General features: G+C 44.8%; 1 protein-coding gene and 1 non-coding gene across 3 annotated transcripts in view; one reads left to right on the top strand and one right to left on the bottom strand.

The window, feature by feature from the left end:
• Nucleotides 1-262: 262 nt before the first annotated feature.
• The window catches only part of LOC111529162 (stAR-related lipid transfer protein 9), a 159,074-nt gene continuing 141,691 nt past the window's right edge, over nt 263-17,645 (bottom strand). Inside the window, exons 27-33 of one of the 2 annotated variants that reach the window (XM_026447939.1) lie at nt 4,500-4,587; nt 4,217-4,338; nt 3,462-3,526; nt 3,075-3,277; nt 2,741-2,820; nt 2,345-2,503; nt 263-1,782 (exon numbers count right to left, since the gene is read on the bottom strand). In XM_026447939.1, the coding sequence (XP_026303724.1) occupies nt 1,681-1,782; nt 2,345-2,503; nt 2,741-2,820; nt 3,075-3,277; nt 3,462-3,526; nt 4,217-4,338; nt 4,500-4,587 (819 nt within the window). In that variant the 3' untranslated portion in view covers nt 263-1,680. Of the gene's footprint in view, nt 1,783-2,344; nt 2,504-2,725; nt 2,821-3,074; nt 3,278-3,461; nt 3,527-4,216; nt 4,339-4,499; nt 4,588-17,645 lie in introns of both variants that reach the window. The other variant, XM_026447938.1, reaches the window with a different exon arrangement.
• LOC113219876 lies at nt 12,504-12,602 on the top strand. Its single transcript, XR_003306849.1, has one exon. It is a non-coding gene; the product is annotated as a small nucleolar RNA U13 (small nucleolar RNA).

The following is a 17,645-nucleotide window of genomic DNA, read 5'->3' on the forward strand; positions in this document are numbered from 1 at the left end:
GTGACGGCTCTGGATCCTCCCCTTCAGTTCTTACTTGGGCTACAGTTGAGCAACTTACCTGGTTGCTATTTACCCTGCGAAGCAATGCCAAGTTCATGGGAAACTGTACCTACGTGTAAACTGAATCTTTGAGACGGCTATGAGTGGGTATTGCCAGTGTGATCTCCAGCTACCTCTGCCAAGCTCGAATCACACACTTAGGCTATCCCAGTGCAGTATTTCATCTACTCTTCACTAGATAAAGTACACAGAGGACTTTCAATTTAAAATGTTCTGACTTTTTTGGTCAGTAGTCTTAGTAAGAGATTTATATGAAAAGAGGTAGGAGTATGTAAATAGGGTGTTAAATATATCATGTCACCAAAAAAATTTACCCGAGAAAAAGAAGTTTAAAAGCAATTTTAAAAAACCTTCAATCAACAATATATAAATAACTTAGTCTGAGGTAAGAGGGAAAAATGCCCCGCCAACACCTTAGAAAAATACATCTCTGCCACACTATACAGAAATATACCTTCTACCACATCTTCTGAATCCCCAGTTACCCTCCATCTACCAAAGATTTTGGGCACGAGAACTAAAGATAAGAATCTTTCCCACCCCTACCACTTCCAGGTAAACAGAATATTCAGAGTTCATGTTCAGCCAGGCTAGAGTACAAGAAAACTGAACCCACTCTCCATCCAATCCAATCCCATCCCAGGATAGGTGGGGCCAGAGCAGAAATCATGGAATGCTCAGGACTCCACGCCTCCCAAAGTGCACTGAGGTCAGTTCTGGAACTGAGCTTCCTCCCAACAAGCCACTCCCCTCCTCTGGGAGTTCATTCACCTCCTCTCCGTCAAAGGACAATGTTTAATCTCTGAAATTCCTCTTGCCTTGTCAGCAACCAGCATCTGGCTGCCACTCCCACCAGTCCTCAAAAGAGCTCAGCCCCCTACCCTGACCCCAAATCTGTCCAACCTGGTTCTACAGTGTCTTCCATCTGACCAAGCTGTAGAGTGACGGCTCCATATCAGAGCATCGTCGCTCAACACCCCGACTCATGCCAAGACCCAAGTGTCTTCTCCTGGGAGGGAAAGGGAGGAAAAAAAAAAAAAAAATCAATAAGAAAGTATTTTGCAAAAATTCAAGAGGGAGAAAAGATTCTGAATCCGTATTCTGGTTTGTGCAGCTGTTTTTTGAACCCTCTTTCTGTTTTGGTATTTTTAATGTCCCATCACACAGTAGAGCTGAATGCTGGAGGTAGATTCAGAGCAGAGTCTTGGCCAGTGGCTGCCTGCTTCCCTACCAGCCTGCGGAAGCACCTTGCCAAAGCACTTCAGTCCCCTGGCTCTGCTGGCTGTGCCCAGTCCCCGTCCTTAAGTGGCCTCTTTGCTGCAGAGTCCCAGAAACAGGAAAGAAAGGTGAGAAATCCAAAAGGGGAGCTGAGCTGCATTCACTCTGGATAGCCTGGGCCAGGAGCTCAGGCCGTTTGCTCTGCACTGGTGCCAGCTGTGACCAAGTACTGACCGGGCTTTGCTGGCATTCGTGGGCCAGTGCTGTCTGCCCCAGTTGGCCACAGCAGGCAGCATCAGCTTTTCCTGCACTGGGGTATGGAAAGTAACAAGGAGCTGCCACAGTGTCTCTCTTGAGCAGCCTGGGTCTGCATCTCGGCAGCACCATCTTGACAGTGAGATGCTAGCTACCAAGGAAGGAAGCCAATCTGGCTATTACCAGTGGCTGCTGTTTGATGAAAGAGCTCAGGAGCTGAGGTGGGAAGCCTGGAGCACCAAGTTCCACCTGAAAGCAGAGAGAGAAGAATTTAAGGTGCAAATAGATTTGAGAGAGTGTGCCAGGCGCACTCCAGCCCCATGGAGTTCCCCCAGCCTGTGGTGATGGGAGAAGCACCTCAGATCGTGGCTTAGTGTTTACAGGCCCCTGGGCTCTGCTATTCAGATCTAAGCACTGGCGTTCACCTCCTAGTGACAAAGTACAAGTCAAGGGACTGGGAGGGGAGAGGTGAACCAAACAGGTCATCACTCTGCTCTGCCAAGGTTGCTGCTTTTGCCTCACAATGACTCATCTATCTCCTAAGGACACTGGGGTCACCCACAGGATGCAGGTCACTAGGTATTTGGTAACAGCAGCTTCAGAAAAGATTGATGAATGCCTGTCTCATTCCCTTCTCTCCAATTCTCCAGTGACTCCCTTTACTGCAAGCCCAGGAAGCCCTTGAGTCTCCAGGTCTGAGGCCAAAGGGCCTGGGCACTGGAGGATGTTCAACAGTGAGAGAGAAAAATCCCAGGGGGCTGTGGGACCAAGTCAGCCTGTGCTGTGAGGCCGGCCACAAAGGAGTTATCACCTGGGCCAAGTAGATGACTCTGGTGACTTCCTTCCCTTCCACAGTGACGGGCTGCAAGATCCAGGCACTGGGCAGGATCTCCCCGCGAACCATTTTTCTGCTGGGTCTTGGCATGGATGTATCATACACAGACTGGGCTGCCATGACAGACAGGTGACCCTGGGGACAGAGGGAAATGGGAGTCCTGCCTGTGTGGTGTGGACAAAACAGGAACAGGCTCCTGTGTAGACAGTATGGCAAAAGGCAACACGGGGCCAGCCTTCAAGTCACCCCTACTCTGGCTCCAGCCCCAAGTTGCCCTCCTTCCCCTAAAGGACCTGATGCCCATATAGATTGTTTCTCATGACACTTCAGCCCAAGTTCTTCCCACAACGTGTTTACCACCAAGGCAGGCACCTCTTTGGCTTCTACGCAGACGCAACAGAAATCCCGCGGCTGCTTCAGTGCACACAGGGTGGTGTTGCACACCAAGTACACTGGAGGGACAGGGATAAGGAGGGTCAGGAGGCCCATGGACAGACCTAGTCCTAAAGCTTTCCCAGTCAGGGAGCCCCCCGCCATCACCCCATCACGTGACACCTAGCTCAACCTAGGCTGAGCAATCAAAGTAACCTGAGTACCTGGCCTCCCAATAGGGCTGCCTCCAACCCTCCACCTCTCTCCCCCAGCAAGACCCCACTGGGCACACCAGAAACCAGGCCCCGTGGAAGCCTTTCTTCCCTGGGCTCACCCAGGCTGATGCTGTTGGTCACTCGCTGATGCAGCCTTGCTGTCTGGATGGGCTTGTAATACAGGGGCCACAGACTGGGGTCACTGACAGCTGCCCACACGTGAGACAGCGGCTGGGACACCACACCTGCCCCCAGAAAGCCATGCCGAGTGGAAGAAAACACCTTGTAGTAAAGCTGCACCGCCTGCTCCTCACCCTGGTAGCTGGGGGGAGACACCAAGCACAGAAAATAGGAGGGAGTCAAAAATGGGCTCCAAGGGTCACAAAGGAGGGGCTGAGAGTGAAGCCTCGAGGAATCCAGGTAAGGGAAGGGAGGAGAGAAGCCGAGCAGAGTGACAAGCTTAGGACCAAGACAGACACTGTACAAAGGACCCTACACAAACTTACTTCCAGCCAGCTGTTGCCTGGCAGCTGAAGAGGTTGTGCAAATTATCCGAACAAGCAGCCATTACCTGGGGACACAATGGCCACACCCAAATTAGGAGGCATCGTAAAAACTAAGCCCCTGGGTTAGTCAGTCTGGCCTGCCTCTGCTCAATTCCCCTTTTCTTTTTTTTTTGAGACAGGGTCTAGCTCTGTCACCCAGGCTGGAGTGGAGTGGTGTAATCACGGCTCACTGCAGCGTTAACCTCCTGGGGTTAAGCGATCCTCCCACCTCAGCCTCCCAGTCTCTAGGACTACAGGTACACACCACCACACCTGGCTATCTTTTTGTATTTTTTTGGTAGAAACAATCTCACCATGCTGTCCAGGCTGGTCTTGAACTCCTGGACTCAAGCAATCTTCCCACCTCAGCCTCCCAAAGTGCTGGGATTACAGGTGTGAGCTATCACGCCTGGCCTAATGTTTTTATTTTTTTGTAGAAACAGGGTCTTGCTATGCTTCCCAGGCTGGTCTCGAACTGCTGACCTCAAGTGATCCTCCCGCTTCAGCCTCCCAAAATGTTGGGATTACAGGCATGAGCTACTACACCTGGCCTGAATTCCCCTTTTCTCAAGATGAGGAACCACTTTTCTCAAGATGAAGAGCCCATAAGCCTTGGGCTCCTCATCTGTCCAGCTTTGTTCCTACTTTCTCTTACTGCACACCCAGCAGAGGTCTGGGCAAAGGAATGGTGGGGACAGGGAGGAGCAGTGACTCACATCAGCCATAGAAGTGTCCACAACGTGCTTGGCCAAATCCTGGTAGGAGGAGGAAAAGCAGGTCCCTGAGTTGGACAGACTGGATGGTGAACAGCAGCAACTGCCCAGGGAGGCTCTGCGGCCTACAAGAAGTAGGTGGAGACCCTGTGATGGCACTGAACATCAGGGCCTCAGGACAGCAACAGCTCTCCCGCAGACCAGTGACCCACTAAGATCTAGCAGCCATCAGCCCCCAAGTCCCCAGCCAGACAGCTGGCTATCCCCAACACTTCCCGCAACTCACCGTAGGCGGAGTTCTTCCTCACCGCAGAAAGGCCACCTCGCTCATCCCCTATCCATACATCCCTGGAGTCAGGCAAGTTTGCGTAACCCTGCAGAAGACAGGATACTCAGGACTGAGCCAGAAGGCAAGCACAAAACTATCTCCTCTGCCTCTAAACTGCATCTCACAGCTTCCAATAAGATGAATCAACTGCAATGGTCTTCCCAGATGGGAATACCAGAGGCTGGACATCCCCCCAAGAAGACCACAGCAATAGAAATTAGTATCTAGATGATCTCTGCTCACCTTCTAAGCCACACAGGCAGAGGCTGCTTACAGGGGAATTCCAACAGGGATCAGAACAACCAGCGCCTGAGAGTATGGGGTGCTCTACCAGCCTTCCAAGCTGGGGGGTACCAGGGATCAGTGCATGAGAGGCTCTCTGCACCACCCAGGCAACAGGAATGAGGCCATGGCTAGAGGGGGTTTAGCAGGGTAATAAATGTGGAAGATGGGATGGGAGGAAAAGTAACGGGCTATGAAAAGCTGAACGCTTGGCCCCCACCCCAGGTGCGGCAGCCAAGCTAAAGGTCCTAACTGGGGATTAGATGGGGTGACCCTCTGGATCTGCAATGTGGTCACCACACCTCCACCTCAGCAGGCTCCTCAACAACATGACCCTTGACCTCTGCTGGAACTCACAGGAACCCACCATCCTACCTCCATCATCACCTCTAACCTATTGCTGCTCTGATCACAATAAAGGAGGAAACAAAGAGTCCTCTCTCCATCCTCATCTCCTCACCTGCTACAACAAAGCAGGCCCTTCTGCCTCAGGCTTAGTTCTCACGCTGCCCTGTCAGAAGCCCCTCACTACTGATCACCAGTCCCTTCACTTGTTGCCTCCACCTCTTCCTCTTCACTGGATCCTTACTATTAGCCACAATACTTGGCTAATTTTTAAAACACTTTGGGGGCCTAGCGGTGGCTCACGCCTATAATGCCAGCACTTTGGGAGGCCATGGCGGTGGATCACCTGAGGTCAGGAGTTCAAGACCAGCCTGACCAACATGGTGAAACCCCATCTCTACTAACAATACAAAAAGTTAGCCGGGTGTGGTGGCAGCGCCTGTAATCCCAGTTACTCGGGAGAATCGCTTGAACCCAGGAGGCAGAGGTTGCAGTGAGCTGAGATTGTGCCACTGCACTCCGACCTGGGCACAACAGAGCGAGACACCATCTCAAAAAAAAAAAAAAAATTTGTAAAGGCAGGATCTCAACCTGTTGCCCATGTTGGTCTTAGACTCCTGGGCTCAAGTGATCCTCCCCTCTGTAGCCTCCCAAAGTTTTGGGATTACAGGCGTGAGCCCCTGTGTCGGTTTCTCTCATCTTTAAAACCTTCCTCTTCACTCTCCTGCCTTTCACAGATAAGCTTCTTGCAACTAGTCTCACTGTTTGCCACCTCCCACTTCTTGCTGACTTCTGAACCCACCCTAATCTAACATTTGCCCTCATCACTCCTCCAAACAGCAGTCACCAAGGTCCACAGTGTCCGTGTGGCTGGATCTTGTGAACAACTTCTGTCCTACACTTCCTGAACCTCTCAGCAAGCTTTGACTTAGCCAGTCTCTCCCTTTTACTGACAGAATCACTTCCAGGGGCTTCTCATCTCTCTGAGTGGTTTTTTTGTTGTTGTTGTTGTTGTTGATTCATCCTCTTCAACTGTTGACATTTTGGGAACCTTTCAAAATTCAGGCCTAGGCCCTATTTTCTCACTCCACAAGGTATTCCTAGGTAACCTAATCTGTTCCCAGTGCTGAACTGATGACTTCCAAAAATAAATATCCATAAATTAATAAGTATTGCTGAGACAAATGGGCAGCCATCTGAAAAAAAAAAAAAAAAAAAAAAAGATTGCATAGAGACCCATTTCACAGACATACCAAAATGGATCCCTTATGCTTTATGGATCAAAGATACACTGGGAGATGGAGGAGTATAACGGTATTACAAGAAACCACAATTGAAAAGGTGACTGTGCCTGTAGTACAGTTGCCCGGGAGGCTGGGGGGGAGAATCCCTTGCGTCCAGGAGTTTGAAGCATGAGCCACTGCACCTGGCCTCAAAATTGTTTTAAGAAATTTTCAACAACAATTGAATCAAGGAAGAAATACAAACAGAAATCGCAAAATTATATTAAAAATGAAAATACATGTCACAAGCTATGGGAAATGGCTGAAGCAATGCTCAGAGGGAAATTTTAGCTTTAAAAACATCTGGGAAAAGAAATAAAAACAAATGAATTAATATTATGAACTATATGCCAACAAATTCAATAACATAAATTAGTGACTCAAAAGTTAAACTGACTCAAGGAGAAATAAAACATCTTAGTACAGGCTGGGCGCAGTGGCTCATGCCTGTAATCCCAGCACGTTGGGAGGAGGCAGGTGGATGATGAGGTCAGGAGATCGAGACCATGCTGGCTAACACAACGAAACCGTCTCCACTAAAAAAATACAAAAAAATTAGCCAGGCATGGTGGCGGGTGCCTGTAGTCCCAGCTACTCGGGAGGCTGAGGCAGGAGAACGATGTGAACCCAGGAGGCGGAGCTTGCAGTGAGTCAAGACGACACCACTGCACTCCAGCCTGGGTGACAGAAAAAAAAAAAAAAAAAAACTTAGTACATATTTTATTTACAAATTTAAGATATTAAATTAGTGATCAAAGAAAATTTCAAGATAGCTTCATTAGTAAAATCTATCAAACATTTAAGGAATTAATACCAATCCTTTCTAGATGCTTCAAAAAATCAGGAGGGAACACTTGCCAACTCATTCTATAGGGCCAGAATTACCCTGATACAAAAACTGGGCAAAGACATCACAAGTAAACTATAGACCAATATCCCCCATGAACACACACACACAAATCCTCAACAAAACACTAGTAAACTGAAATCTAGCAACACACAAAAAAGATCATATATCATGAGCAAGTAGGATTTATCACAGAAACACAGGGCTGGCTCAACATACAAAAATCAATGCAATGCACTATATTAATAAAAGAAAAAAAACCCGTAAGATTATCTCAGTAGACACCAGAAAAAGTATTTGACTAAATCCAGTACCTTTTCATGATAAAAATTCAAAAAACTAGGAATATAAGGGAATTTCCTCAACCTGACAAAGATCAGCTATAAAACATCCACAGCTAACGTCACACTTAATGGTGAAAGATGGATACCTTCCTCCTCAAATCAGGAGTAAGACAAGGACATCCGCTCTCACCACATCTAATAAACATTGTACTGGAGATTGTAGTCAGCACAACTGGCAAGACAACAACAACAAAGGCAGGCGGCATGATCTTGCATATAGAATATCTTAAGGAATCTATTTTAAAAAACATTAGAACTAATAAATGAATTCACCAAGGGTATAGAAGACAAGAACAATATACAAAAATCAATTTTATTTCGGCATAATAGCAATGAAGAAACTGAAAATGAAGTGAAAACAATTCCATTTATAATAACGTCAACAGGAATAAAATACTTAGGAATAAATTTAATAAAATAAGCATAAAACTTGTACTCTGAAAACTTCAAAACATTGTTGAAATTAAGCCTAAATAAACACAATGGCATCCCATATTCACAGAGCTAAAGACTTAATATTGTTAAAATAGCAATGTTCCCCCAATTGATCTACCGATCAAAGTAATCCCAATCAAAATCCCAGCTGACTTCTTTGCAGAAATTGACAAGCTGATCCTAAAATTCATATGGAAATCTGAGAAACCCAGAATAGTCAAAGTAATCTTGAAAAAGAACAAAGTTGGAAGATGCAGACTTCCTGACTTCTAAAGGTACAATAAAAACTACAGTAATGAAGACAGTGTGAGGCTAGGTGCGACAGCTCACACCTATGTAGATCAATGGTATAGAATTAGGAGTCCAGAAATAAAGTCATATGTCTGTAGTCTACTGATCTTTGACATGGCTGCCAAGACAATTTAGTGGGGGAAATAATAATCTTTCAAACCCATGTTGTTGGGAGAACTGGACATCCATATGGAAAAGAATGAAATTCAACCCCTCTCACCATATGTAAAAATTAACTCAAAATGGGTCAAAGAATGAAATGTGGAAGCTAAAAGCATAAAACTCTTAGAAGAAAACATAGGCATAATCTTTGTGATCTTGGATTAGGCACTCGTCTCTTAGATATGAAACCAAAGCACAAGGAACGACAATAAAAAATAAACTGGACATCATTAAACTTTTGGCTTCAGAGGGCACTATATCAAGATAGTGAACAGACACAAAGAATGGGAGGACATTTTCTGTGAATTATATATTTGCTAAGGGACTCTTAAAAAGACAAATAACCAAATCTTAAAACAGACAAAATATCTGACTAGCTATTTCTCCAAAGAAGATGTATAAATGGGCAAAGGCACGTGAAAAGATGCTCAACACCATTAGCCATCAGGGCAATGGAACTGAAGCCACAATAAGGTAGTACTTCCCATCTGCTAGGACAGCTGTCATCCAAAATAGGCCATAGCAACAGTCGGTGAGGACGGAGAGAAACACACTGCTCATACACTGCTCGTGGGGAGGTAAAATAGGACAGCCACCGTGAAAACAGTCTGGCAGTTCCTCCATGATCCTGCAACTCAACTCCAGATACATACCCAAGAGAAATGAAAACATATCCATACAAAAGCTTTGCAGGGATGTTCACAGCAGCAATATGTATTAGTAGGCAAAAAGCAGAAAACGACTTTCTAAAGGCCCATCTACTGAAGAATGGATAAATAAAATGTGGTTTATTCATACAATGGAGTATTACTCACCATAAAAAGGAATGAAGCTCTCGTATATTTTACAACATGAAGGACCCCTTGTTGGGGGTTAAATCACTGTCTCCACTGAAAATATGTTGAAGTCCAAACCCCCCAGTATCTGTGAATTTGACCTAATTTGAAAATAAGTTCCTTGCAGATGTCACCAGGTTAATATAAGACAGTACTGGATTAGAGTGGTCCCTAAATCCAGTGACTAATGTCCTTATAAGAAGGTTATGTGGAGCTGGGCACAGTGGCTCACACCTGTAATCCAACACTTTGGGAGGCTGAAGCATGTGGATCACCTGAGGTCAGGAGACCAGCCTGGCCAATGTGGTGAAACACCGTCTCTACTAAAATTACAAAAAATTAGCTGGGCATGGTGGTGCATGTCTGTAATCCCAGCTACCTGGGAGGCTGAGGCAGGAGAATCGCTTGAACCCAGGAGGCGGAGGTTGCAGTGAGCCGAGATCGTGCCATTGCACTCCAGCCTGGGTGACAGAGCAAGACTCTGTCTCAACAAAACAAAACAAAAAAGTTATGTGGTAGCTTACGATGGTAATTCCAGCACTTTGAGAGGCTGAGGCGGGAGGATCACTTGAGGTCAGGTGTTGCAGGTAAGAATGAGCTGTGATTGCACCACTGCAGTCAGGTCCAGGTGACAGAGACCCTGTCTCTTAAACACTGGGAGAGACAGACAGGGAGACAGACACACACAGAGAGAGACAGAGAGCGCGCGAGTGAGAGTGGGAATGTCACATGAAGGCAGAGACAGAAATGGGAGTGAGTGCCAAGGATTGCTGGTAACCATCAGAAGCCTGGAAAGAGGCCTGGAGCAGATTCTCCTCCCAGGAGCTTTCTGAGGGATATGGTGCTGCTAACACCAACATTTTGGACTTCTAGCCTACAGAACTATGAGAGCATAAGTTTCTGTTGTTTGAAGCCACTCTGTGAGTGGTAATTTGTTGCAGGAATTCCAGGAAACTAACACAATCCTGCAAACATTATGCTAAGAGAAAGAAGCCATCAAAAAGGATCATATATTGTATGATTCCATTTATATGAAATGTCCAGAATAGGCAAATCCATAGGGATAGAAAGTAGACTCGTGGTTGCCAAGGGCTGGGGAATGGTGAACTTAGGGAATAACTAGTAGCATGTGGTTTTTTAGGGGGTAATGAAAATGTCCTAACATTGCTGATGGATACACAACTCTATGAATATACTAAAGCCAATGGATTGTAACAACAACATTAAAAATCAATTAAAGAAGTGCTCAAGGGCCAGGCACGGTGGCTCATGTCTGTAATCCCAACACTGGGAGGCTGAGGTGGGCAGATCCCTTGGGCCCAGGAGTTCAACACTAGCCTGGGCAACAGGTAAAACCCCATCTCTAGAAAACAAAAATACAAAAAGTAGCTGGGCATGGTGGCGCATATCTGTACTCCAGGTACGCAGGAAGCTGAGGTGAGAGGATCACCAGCACCTAGGGAGGTCGAGGCTACAGTGAGCCATCACTGTGTCACTGCACTCTAGCCTGGGCAACAGAGCAAGACCCTATCTCAAAAAAAAAACAAAAACAAAAAAGGCATGTCAAAAGGACACAAGACAAGCTGAAAGAACTCCCAATAATTAAAGCTGGAAAAAGTTGAACAATGAAATTAATAATGACAGTACCGTATTGAATTATTCCCCAAAGAATATGATTCCAACTGAAAAAAACTAAATAGTTGAATAAATTAAGTGGTGGAAGAAGGGACTGCACTTTCTTAGAGAAAAGTTCCAATTAATAAATGTAGAAGAAGGCCAGGCGCAGTGGCTCACGCCTGTAATCCCAGCACTTTGGGAGGCCGAGGTGGGCAGATCATGAGGTCAGGAGATCGAGACCAACCTGGCTAACACGATGAAACCCCGTCTCTACCAAAAATACAAAAAATTAGCTGGACGTGGTGGTGGGCGCCTGTAGTCCCAGCTACTTGGGAGGCTGAGGCAGGAGAATGGCATGAACCTGGGAGGCGGAGCTTGCAGTGAGCTGAGATTGCACCACTGCACTCCAGCCTGGGGAACAAAGCACCAGACTCCGTCTCAAAAAAATAAAATAAATAAATAAGTAAATAAATAAATAAATGTAGAAGAAATGAAGAGAATACAAAATTGCCACTAAAATATCACAATAATTTTTACAGATAAGACACACTAGTAGACACTAAAATCAGTGGATGAAAGTTTGAGGAAAAACAGGATTTTCCATAGTCTCCAAGATTTTTTGGGGGGGAGAGGGCGGGGGATGGAGTCTTGCTCTGTCTTCCAGGCTGGATTGCAGTGGCACCATCTCAGCTCAATGCAACCCCTGCCTCCCGGGTTCAAGCTATTCTCCTGTCTCAGCCTTCCGAGTAGCTGGCCACCACGCCTGGCTAATTTTTATATTTTTAGTAGAGATGGGGTTTCACCATACTGACCAGGCTGGTCCTGAACTCCTGACCTCATGATCACCCGCCTCTGCCTCCCTAAGTTCTGGGATTACAGGTGTGAGCCACCGTGCCCAGCCAGTCTCCAAGACTTTTTGAGACAGGGTCTTCCTCTATCCAAGGCCAATGGTGCAATCATGGCTCACTGTAACCTCCATTCCCCTTCAGGCTCAAGCGATCCTCCCACCACAGCCTCCCAAGTAGCTGGGACCACAGGCATGCACCACCAACATAGCTTTTGTGTGTGTGTGTGTGTGTAGAGATGGCGTATCACTATGCTGCCCAGGCTGATCTCAAAATATTGGACTCAAGTGATCCTCCTGCCTCATCTTTCCAAAGCACTAGAATTACAGGTGTGAGCCACCACATCCAGCCATGTTTATTAATCATAAAGGGCAAAATAGCAACATTCAGTGGAGAGACTCCCAAATACCACCTTAACATCAAAGTTTACATCATCAGAAATAGGACAGATTGGTATCCAGTAACCTCTGATACAATGCACTGAGAATAAGGTATTGCATGAGACATACTTACAGTATAAAACTATTTGTTGTCTCTCTAAAATTTGAATTTAACTAGCATCCTGTATTTTTCTTTGCCTAATCTGTCAACCCTGAGAAGGGCAAATCGCTTTTATGGTATTTTTTGCCAAAAAATGCATAACTTCAATCCAACCATGAGAAAACCACAGACACGATCCTTTTGTAGTTTGTAAGCATGATAATTGGGTTTTCACATACATGTCTGAGAAGTGCCTCTCAAACCTTGTTACGTGAGCACATTACCTGTCTTACATGAAAAATAAAAATAAAAAAGAAAGTAACAGCAGATAAAACACATTCCAAAAAATTACTAAGAAGCAAGAAAAGACTGAGAAACTATCACAGCAAAAAGAAACTGATCACAATATACACAGAAATAAACAAGTTAGAATCAAAACTGGCTCCAGGAGAGATGAAAAATCTAAACCAAAGGTTGGCAAACTTTTTCTGTAGGGAGCTAGACACTAAATATTTAAGGCTTCATGGGCCATTTGAGTAGTTGCAGCTACTCTACTCTCTGCCACTGTAGTGGGAACACGACCATGTACATGAATGGGCATGACTGTATTCCAGTAAAACTTTATTTACAAAAACAGGAAGCAGGTCACATCTAGCCAAAGGGCCATAGTTTGCTAAAACCTGATCTTAACAGACCATTTTCCATTGAAGAAGTTTTTCAAAGAACTAATCCCCTGCTGAAACACCAAGCCTTGTCAATTTAAAAGGCTTATTATATTCAACTTTAAAAGATGATTCAAAAGAAAATTTTTTTTTGAAACAGGGTCTTGCTCTGTCACCCAGGCTTGAGTGCAGTGGCGTGATCACAGCTCACCACAGCCTCGACTTCCCAGGCTCAAGCAATCTTCCCACCACAGCCTCCTGAGTAGCTAGGACTACAGGTGTGCAGCACCATGCCTGGCTTTTTTTTTTTTTTTTCTATGTTGCCCTGTCTGGACTCAAACTCCTGGGCTCAAGTAATCCTCCTGCCGCAGCCTCCCCAAGTGCTGAGATTACAGGTGTGAGCCACCATGTCTAGCTCTCAAATTTTTTTACTTTTCATCCCCATTTTGCTGTCCCACCAAAATCATTCTGATATGTTTAGAGTATATATTTTTGTCTGTATGTGTTCTTGCAAAAAGTTATTGTTTTATATATTGTAGTTATATACTGTATATGTTGTTTAATCTACAAATAGTAACATGTCTCATTTTATGGGCAGATCGTGAGGTCAGGAGTTTAAGACCAGCCTGGTCAATAGAGTGAAACCCTGTCTCTACTAAAAATACAAAAAAATAAGCTGGGCATGGTGGCAGGCACCTTTAGTCCCAGCTACTAGGGAGGCTGAGGCAGGAGAATCTCTTAAGCCCGGGAGTCGGAGGTTGGAGTGAGCCGAGATCGTGCCACTGCACTCCAGCCTCAGCGACACAGCGAGACTCTGTTTCAAAAAGAAAAAAAAAAAGTTTTTCACTCAGTATTCTGCCTAGGTGTTTAATGTGTTGATTTCAATTCTTGCACAGTATTAATATTTCATGTGTGCAACTACCACATCTTACCTATCCATTCTCAGTCATGGAGTCAGGAATGTCCTCCAACTCATTGCCACTTCGAATAATGCCTTAATAAACAATTCCTTACATGTTCTCTCATAACCTATGCACACATTGCTGAGTCATAGGAACCTGTAATGGTTCCAATATCCTCAAAGTCCTGCCAAAATCTGGCATCATCTGGCTTCCTAAATTTTGCCAATTTAATAGGTATAAAGTTTTTATTACCTTTTTAACTATTCATAAACCTTGAAAAGGAAAAGTACCACCTTTCTTTCCTATAAAAGGAGTACAACATTGATAACAAAACCTAAAGAATATATTGTGAAAGCAAAAACCACAGAAAAATTCAATACTGATGCAAAATTCTAAAATTTAAGTGGACTCCAACAACGTATTAAAAGAACAGTACATCAGAATCATAAATATATATTATAGGATTTATTCCAGGATTGCAAGAATAGTTCAATATTAGCCCAAAAATAGATAGATGGATGGATGGATGAATGAATGAAATCATCTCCAAAGACTCTGAAATACCCATTCTGGATAAGAATATGCTATAAGCTAGGAATAGTTGGATACTTCCTTAGTATTGCAAAAACATATCTATCTTAGCTCAAAAGCTATAAAAAAGCCAGGTGTGGTGGCTCATGCCCGTAATCCCAGCACTTTGGGAGGCCGAGATGGGTGGATCACCTGAGGTCAGGGGTTCGAAACCAGCCTAGCTAACATGGTGAAACCCAAACTCTACTAAAAATACAAAAATTAGCCAGGCATGGTGGCAGGCGCCTGTAATCCCAGCTACTTGGGAGGCTGAGGCAGGAGAATCGCTTACAGATCGAGGTGAAGGCTGCAGTGAGCCAAAATCACGCCAATGCACTCCAGCCTGGGCAACAGAGCGAGACACCATCTCAAAAAAAAAAGAAAAAAAGAAAGAAATTAAGATAGGTACATGTATTAGCAGCTACTAAATTAGTGGTGCAAGTCTAGAGAATCAACCAAAAAAACAGATGCAAAATTAATTCACAGCAATCAATAGCTTTAATACATACAAAATAATCAGAAGATATAAAAGAAGGAAAAACCTATTTACAAAAGTAACAAAAACCTTAAAATACTCAGAAATAAATCTGACAAGAAATGTGAGAGACATATGAAGAAAACTTTAAAAATACAAAAAGAAAGCTTGAAACTAGTATGTTCTTGGTTAGAAAATTCTATAGCATAAGTTGTGGTTTCTCCCTAAGTCAATCCACATGATCCTATTAAAAACAGTAACAAGTTCTTGCAACTGAACTAGACAAGGTGAGATCCTAAATTTCATATAAAAAATAAACAACAGGCCGGGTGTGGTGGCTGGCTCATCCCAGCACTTTGGGAGGCTGAGGCAGGTGGATCACTCGAGGTTAGGAGTTCGAGATAAGCCTGGCCAATATAGTGAAACCCCATCTCTACTAAAAATACAAAAATTAGCCAGGCATGGTGGCGGGCACCTGTAATCCGAGCTACTCAGCAGGCTGACAGGAGAATCGCTTGAACCCAGGAGGCGGGGGTTGCGGTAAGCTGAGATTGCGCCAGTGCACTCCAGCCCGGGTGAGAGAGTGAGACTCCATCTCAAAAAATAAAAAATAAAATAAACAAACAAACAACAGGCTGGGTGCAATGGCTCATGCCTGTAATCCCAGCACTTTGTTCAGCTGAGGTGGGCGAATCACCTGAGGTCAAGAGTTTGAGACCAGCCTAGCCACCACTGCAAAACCCCATCTCTACTAAAAATACAAGAAAAATTAGCCAGGCATGGAGGGTGATGCAGGCCTGTAGTCCCAGGTACTTGGAGTACTGAGACAGAAAGAATCGCTTGAACCTGGGAGGCGGAGGTTGCAGTGAGTCAAGATGGCGCCACTGCACTCCAGCCTGAGTGATAGAGCAAGACTCCATCTCAAAAAAAATAAACAAACAACAGATCAGTAACACAGAGGCACAGCAAGATGACAGAATAGGACCCTTCAGTGATAGTTCCCCACAGAAACATCAATTTGAACAACTATCCACACAAGAAAATATCTTCACTAGAGCTAGGAAAACCAGTTGATAGATAAAAGTACTAGATTTTACAAGGAGAAGAAGATGCATTAAAGAGAATAGGAAGGACAGTTTCATATTATCTGCACCAACCCTCCCCCAACCCTAGGTAGTGATGAGAGACACTGTCCACATGGCAGAAGAAGAGGTTAGTGGACATGGGACTTTGCCTTAGAACCCAGTCCTAAGGCTGCCACAGTAATACACAGACCCAGAGAAAACCTCACAGCCTAATTCCAGGCCTGTACTCATGGACAAAGACTGTGGACCCACACTAAGCACCAGAAAAGAACTCACCACCCCATCAGGATGAATGTGATTCTCACATCACTGGCCAGCTAAAGCGTTCTTGGGCCCCAAATAAATTTCAGCATGGTAGCAGCCTGGGCTTTGAGCATGACCCATTTCCACCCTGGTCAGGAGGCCACAGGCTTCAGGTGTAACCCTGCATAGCATCAGTTGTGGCAGCCACAGGATTGCCCACATCACCTTTCCCTCCAACTTTAGGCAACATGGTGCAGAGAAAGATACCATCTGCTTGGGGGAAGGAGAAGGAATTGTGCATGGGACTTTTCCTTGGAACCCAGTACCAAGCCCACAACAACAAAACCAGCACCTGGTTCAGGGCCCTGGCCAGCATTACCACACAAGGTGGGGAACTCTCCCTGGGTCTTACTCAGGTCCATCTGGGCCAGGGACATTGGAGTCGATAACAAAGTCCCAGCTACATAGGCTTAGAGTGCCCTCTAGTGCTAAGAGGGCTACAGTGACCACAGGCTTAGGGAACTCAACAGTCAGGCTCCTTTGAATTCCTGGAAGGCCCTATGAAGGACAGGTACAAACAAGGTCAGATTGCAAAAACTGGAATAAATATTATTGTTTTAATGCCCAGATATTGACATACATTGGAAAGCATCAATAACATTGAGGGAACTATGACCTCACCAGATCAACTAAATATAGGTGCCAGTGACCCATCCTGAAGAGATGGAGAAGTATAATCTAATACAGGGAATTCAAAATAGTTGTTTTGAGGTAGCCCAACAAACTTGAAGAAAACACAGAGAAATATTTCGGAAATCTATGTGAGAAACTTTACAAAGAGATTAAAATAATCTTCAAAAAATCAAACAGAAATCCTGGAGGTGAAATACATTGAACAAACAAAAATGCATTACAGGGTCTCGACAGCAGAAATTACAAAGCAGAAAAATAAATCTGTGAGCTCAAAGACAGAATATTTGAAAATACAGAAGAGGAAAGAAAAAAAAAAGAATGAAAAAGAACAAAAGAAAGTTTAAAGAATCCGTGGGATAGTGTCAAAAGAACAAATGTGGCCAGGCATGGTGGCTCACGCCTATAATCCCAGCACTCTGGGAGGCCAAGGTGGGCGGATCACTAGGTCAGGAGTTCGAGACCAGCCTGACCAACGTGGTGAAACCCTGTATCTATTAAAAATACAAAAAAAAAAAAAAAAAAAAAAAAAAACTGGGCGTGGTGGTAGGCGCCTAGCTCAGCTACTCAGGAGGCTGAGGCAGGAGAACTGCTTGAACCCTGGAGACAGAGGCTGCAGTGGGCAGATTGTGCCACTGAACTCCAGCTTGGGCAAACAGTGCAAGGCTCTGTCTCAAAAAATAAAAAAAATAAAAATAACAAATGTATGA

This window comes from Piliocolobus tephrosceles, unplaced genomic scaffold, assembly GCF_002776525.5.
Source record: "Piliocolobus tephrosceles isolate RC106 unplaced genomic scaffold, ASM277652v3 unscaffolded_110, whole genome shotgun sequence".
NCBI lineage: Eukaryota > Metazoa > Chordata > Mammalia > Primates > Cercopithecidae > Piliocolobus > Piliocolobus tephrosceles.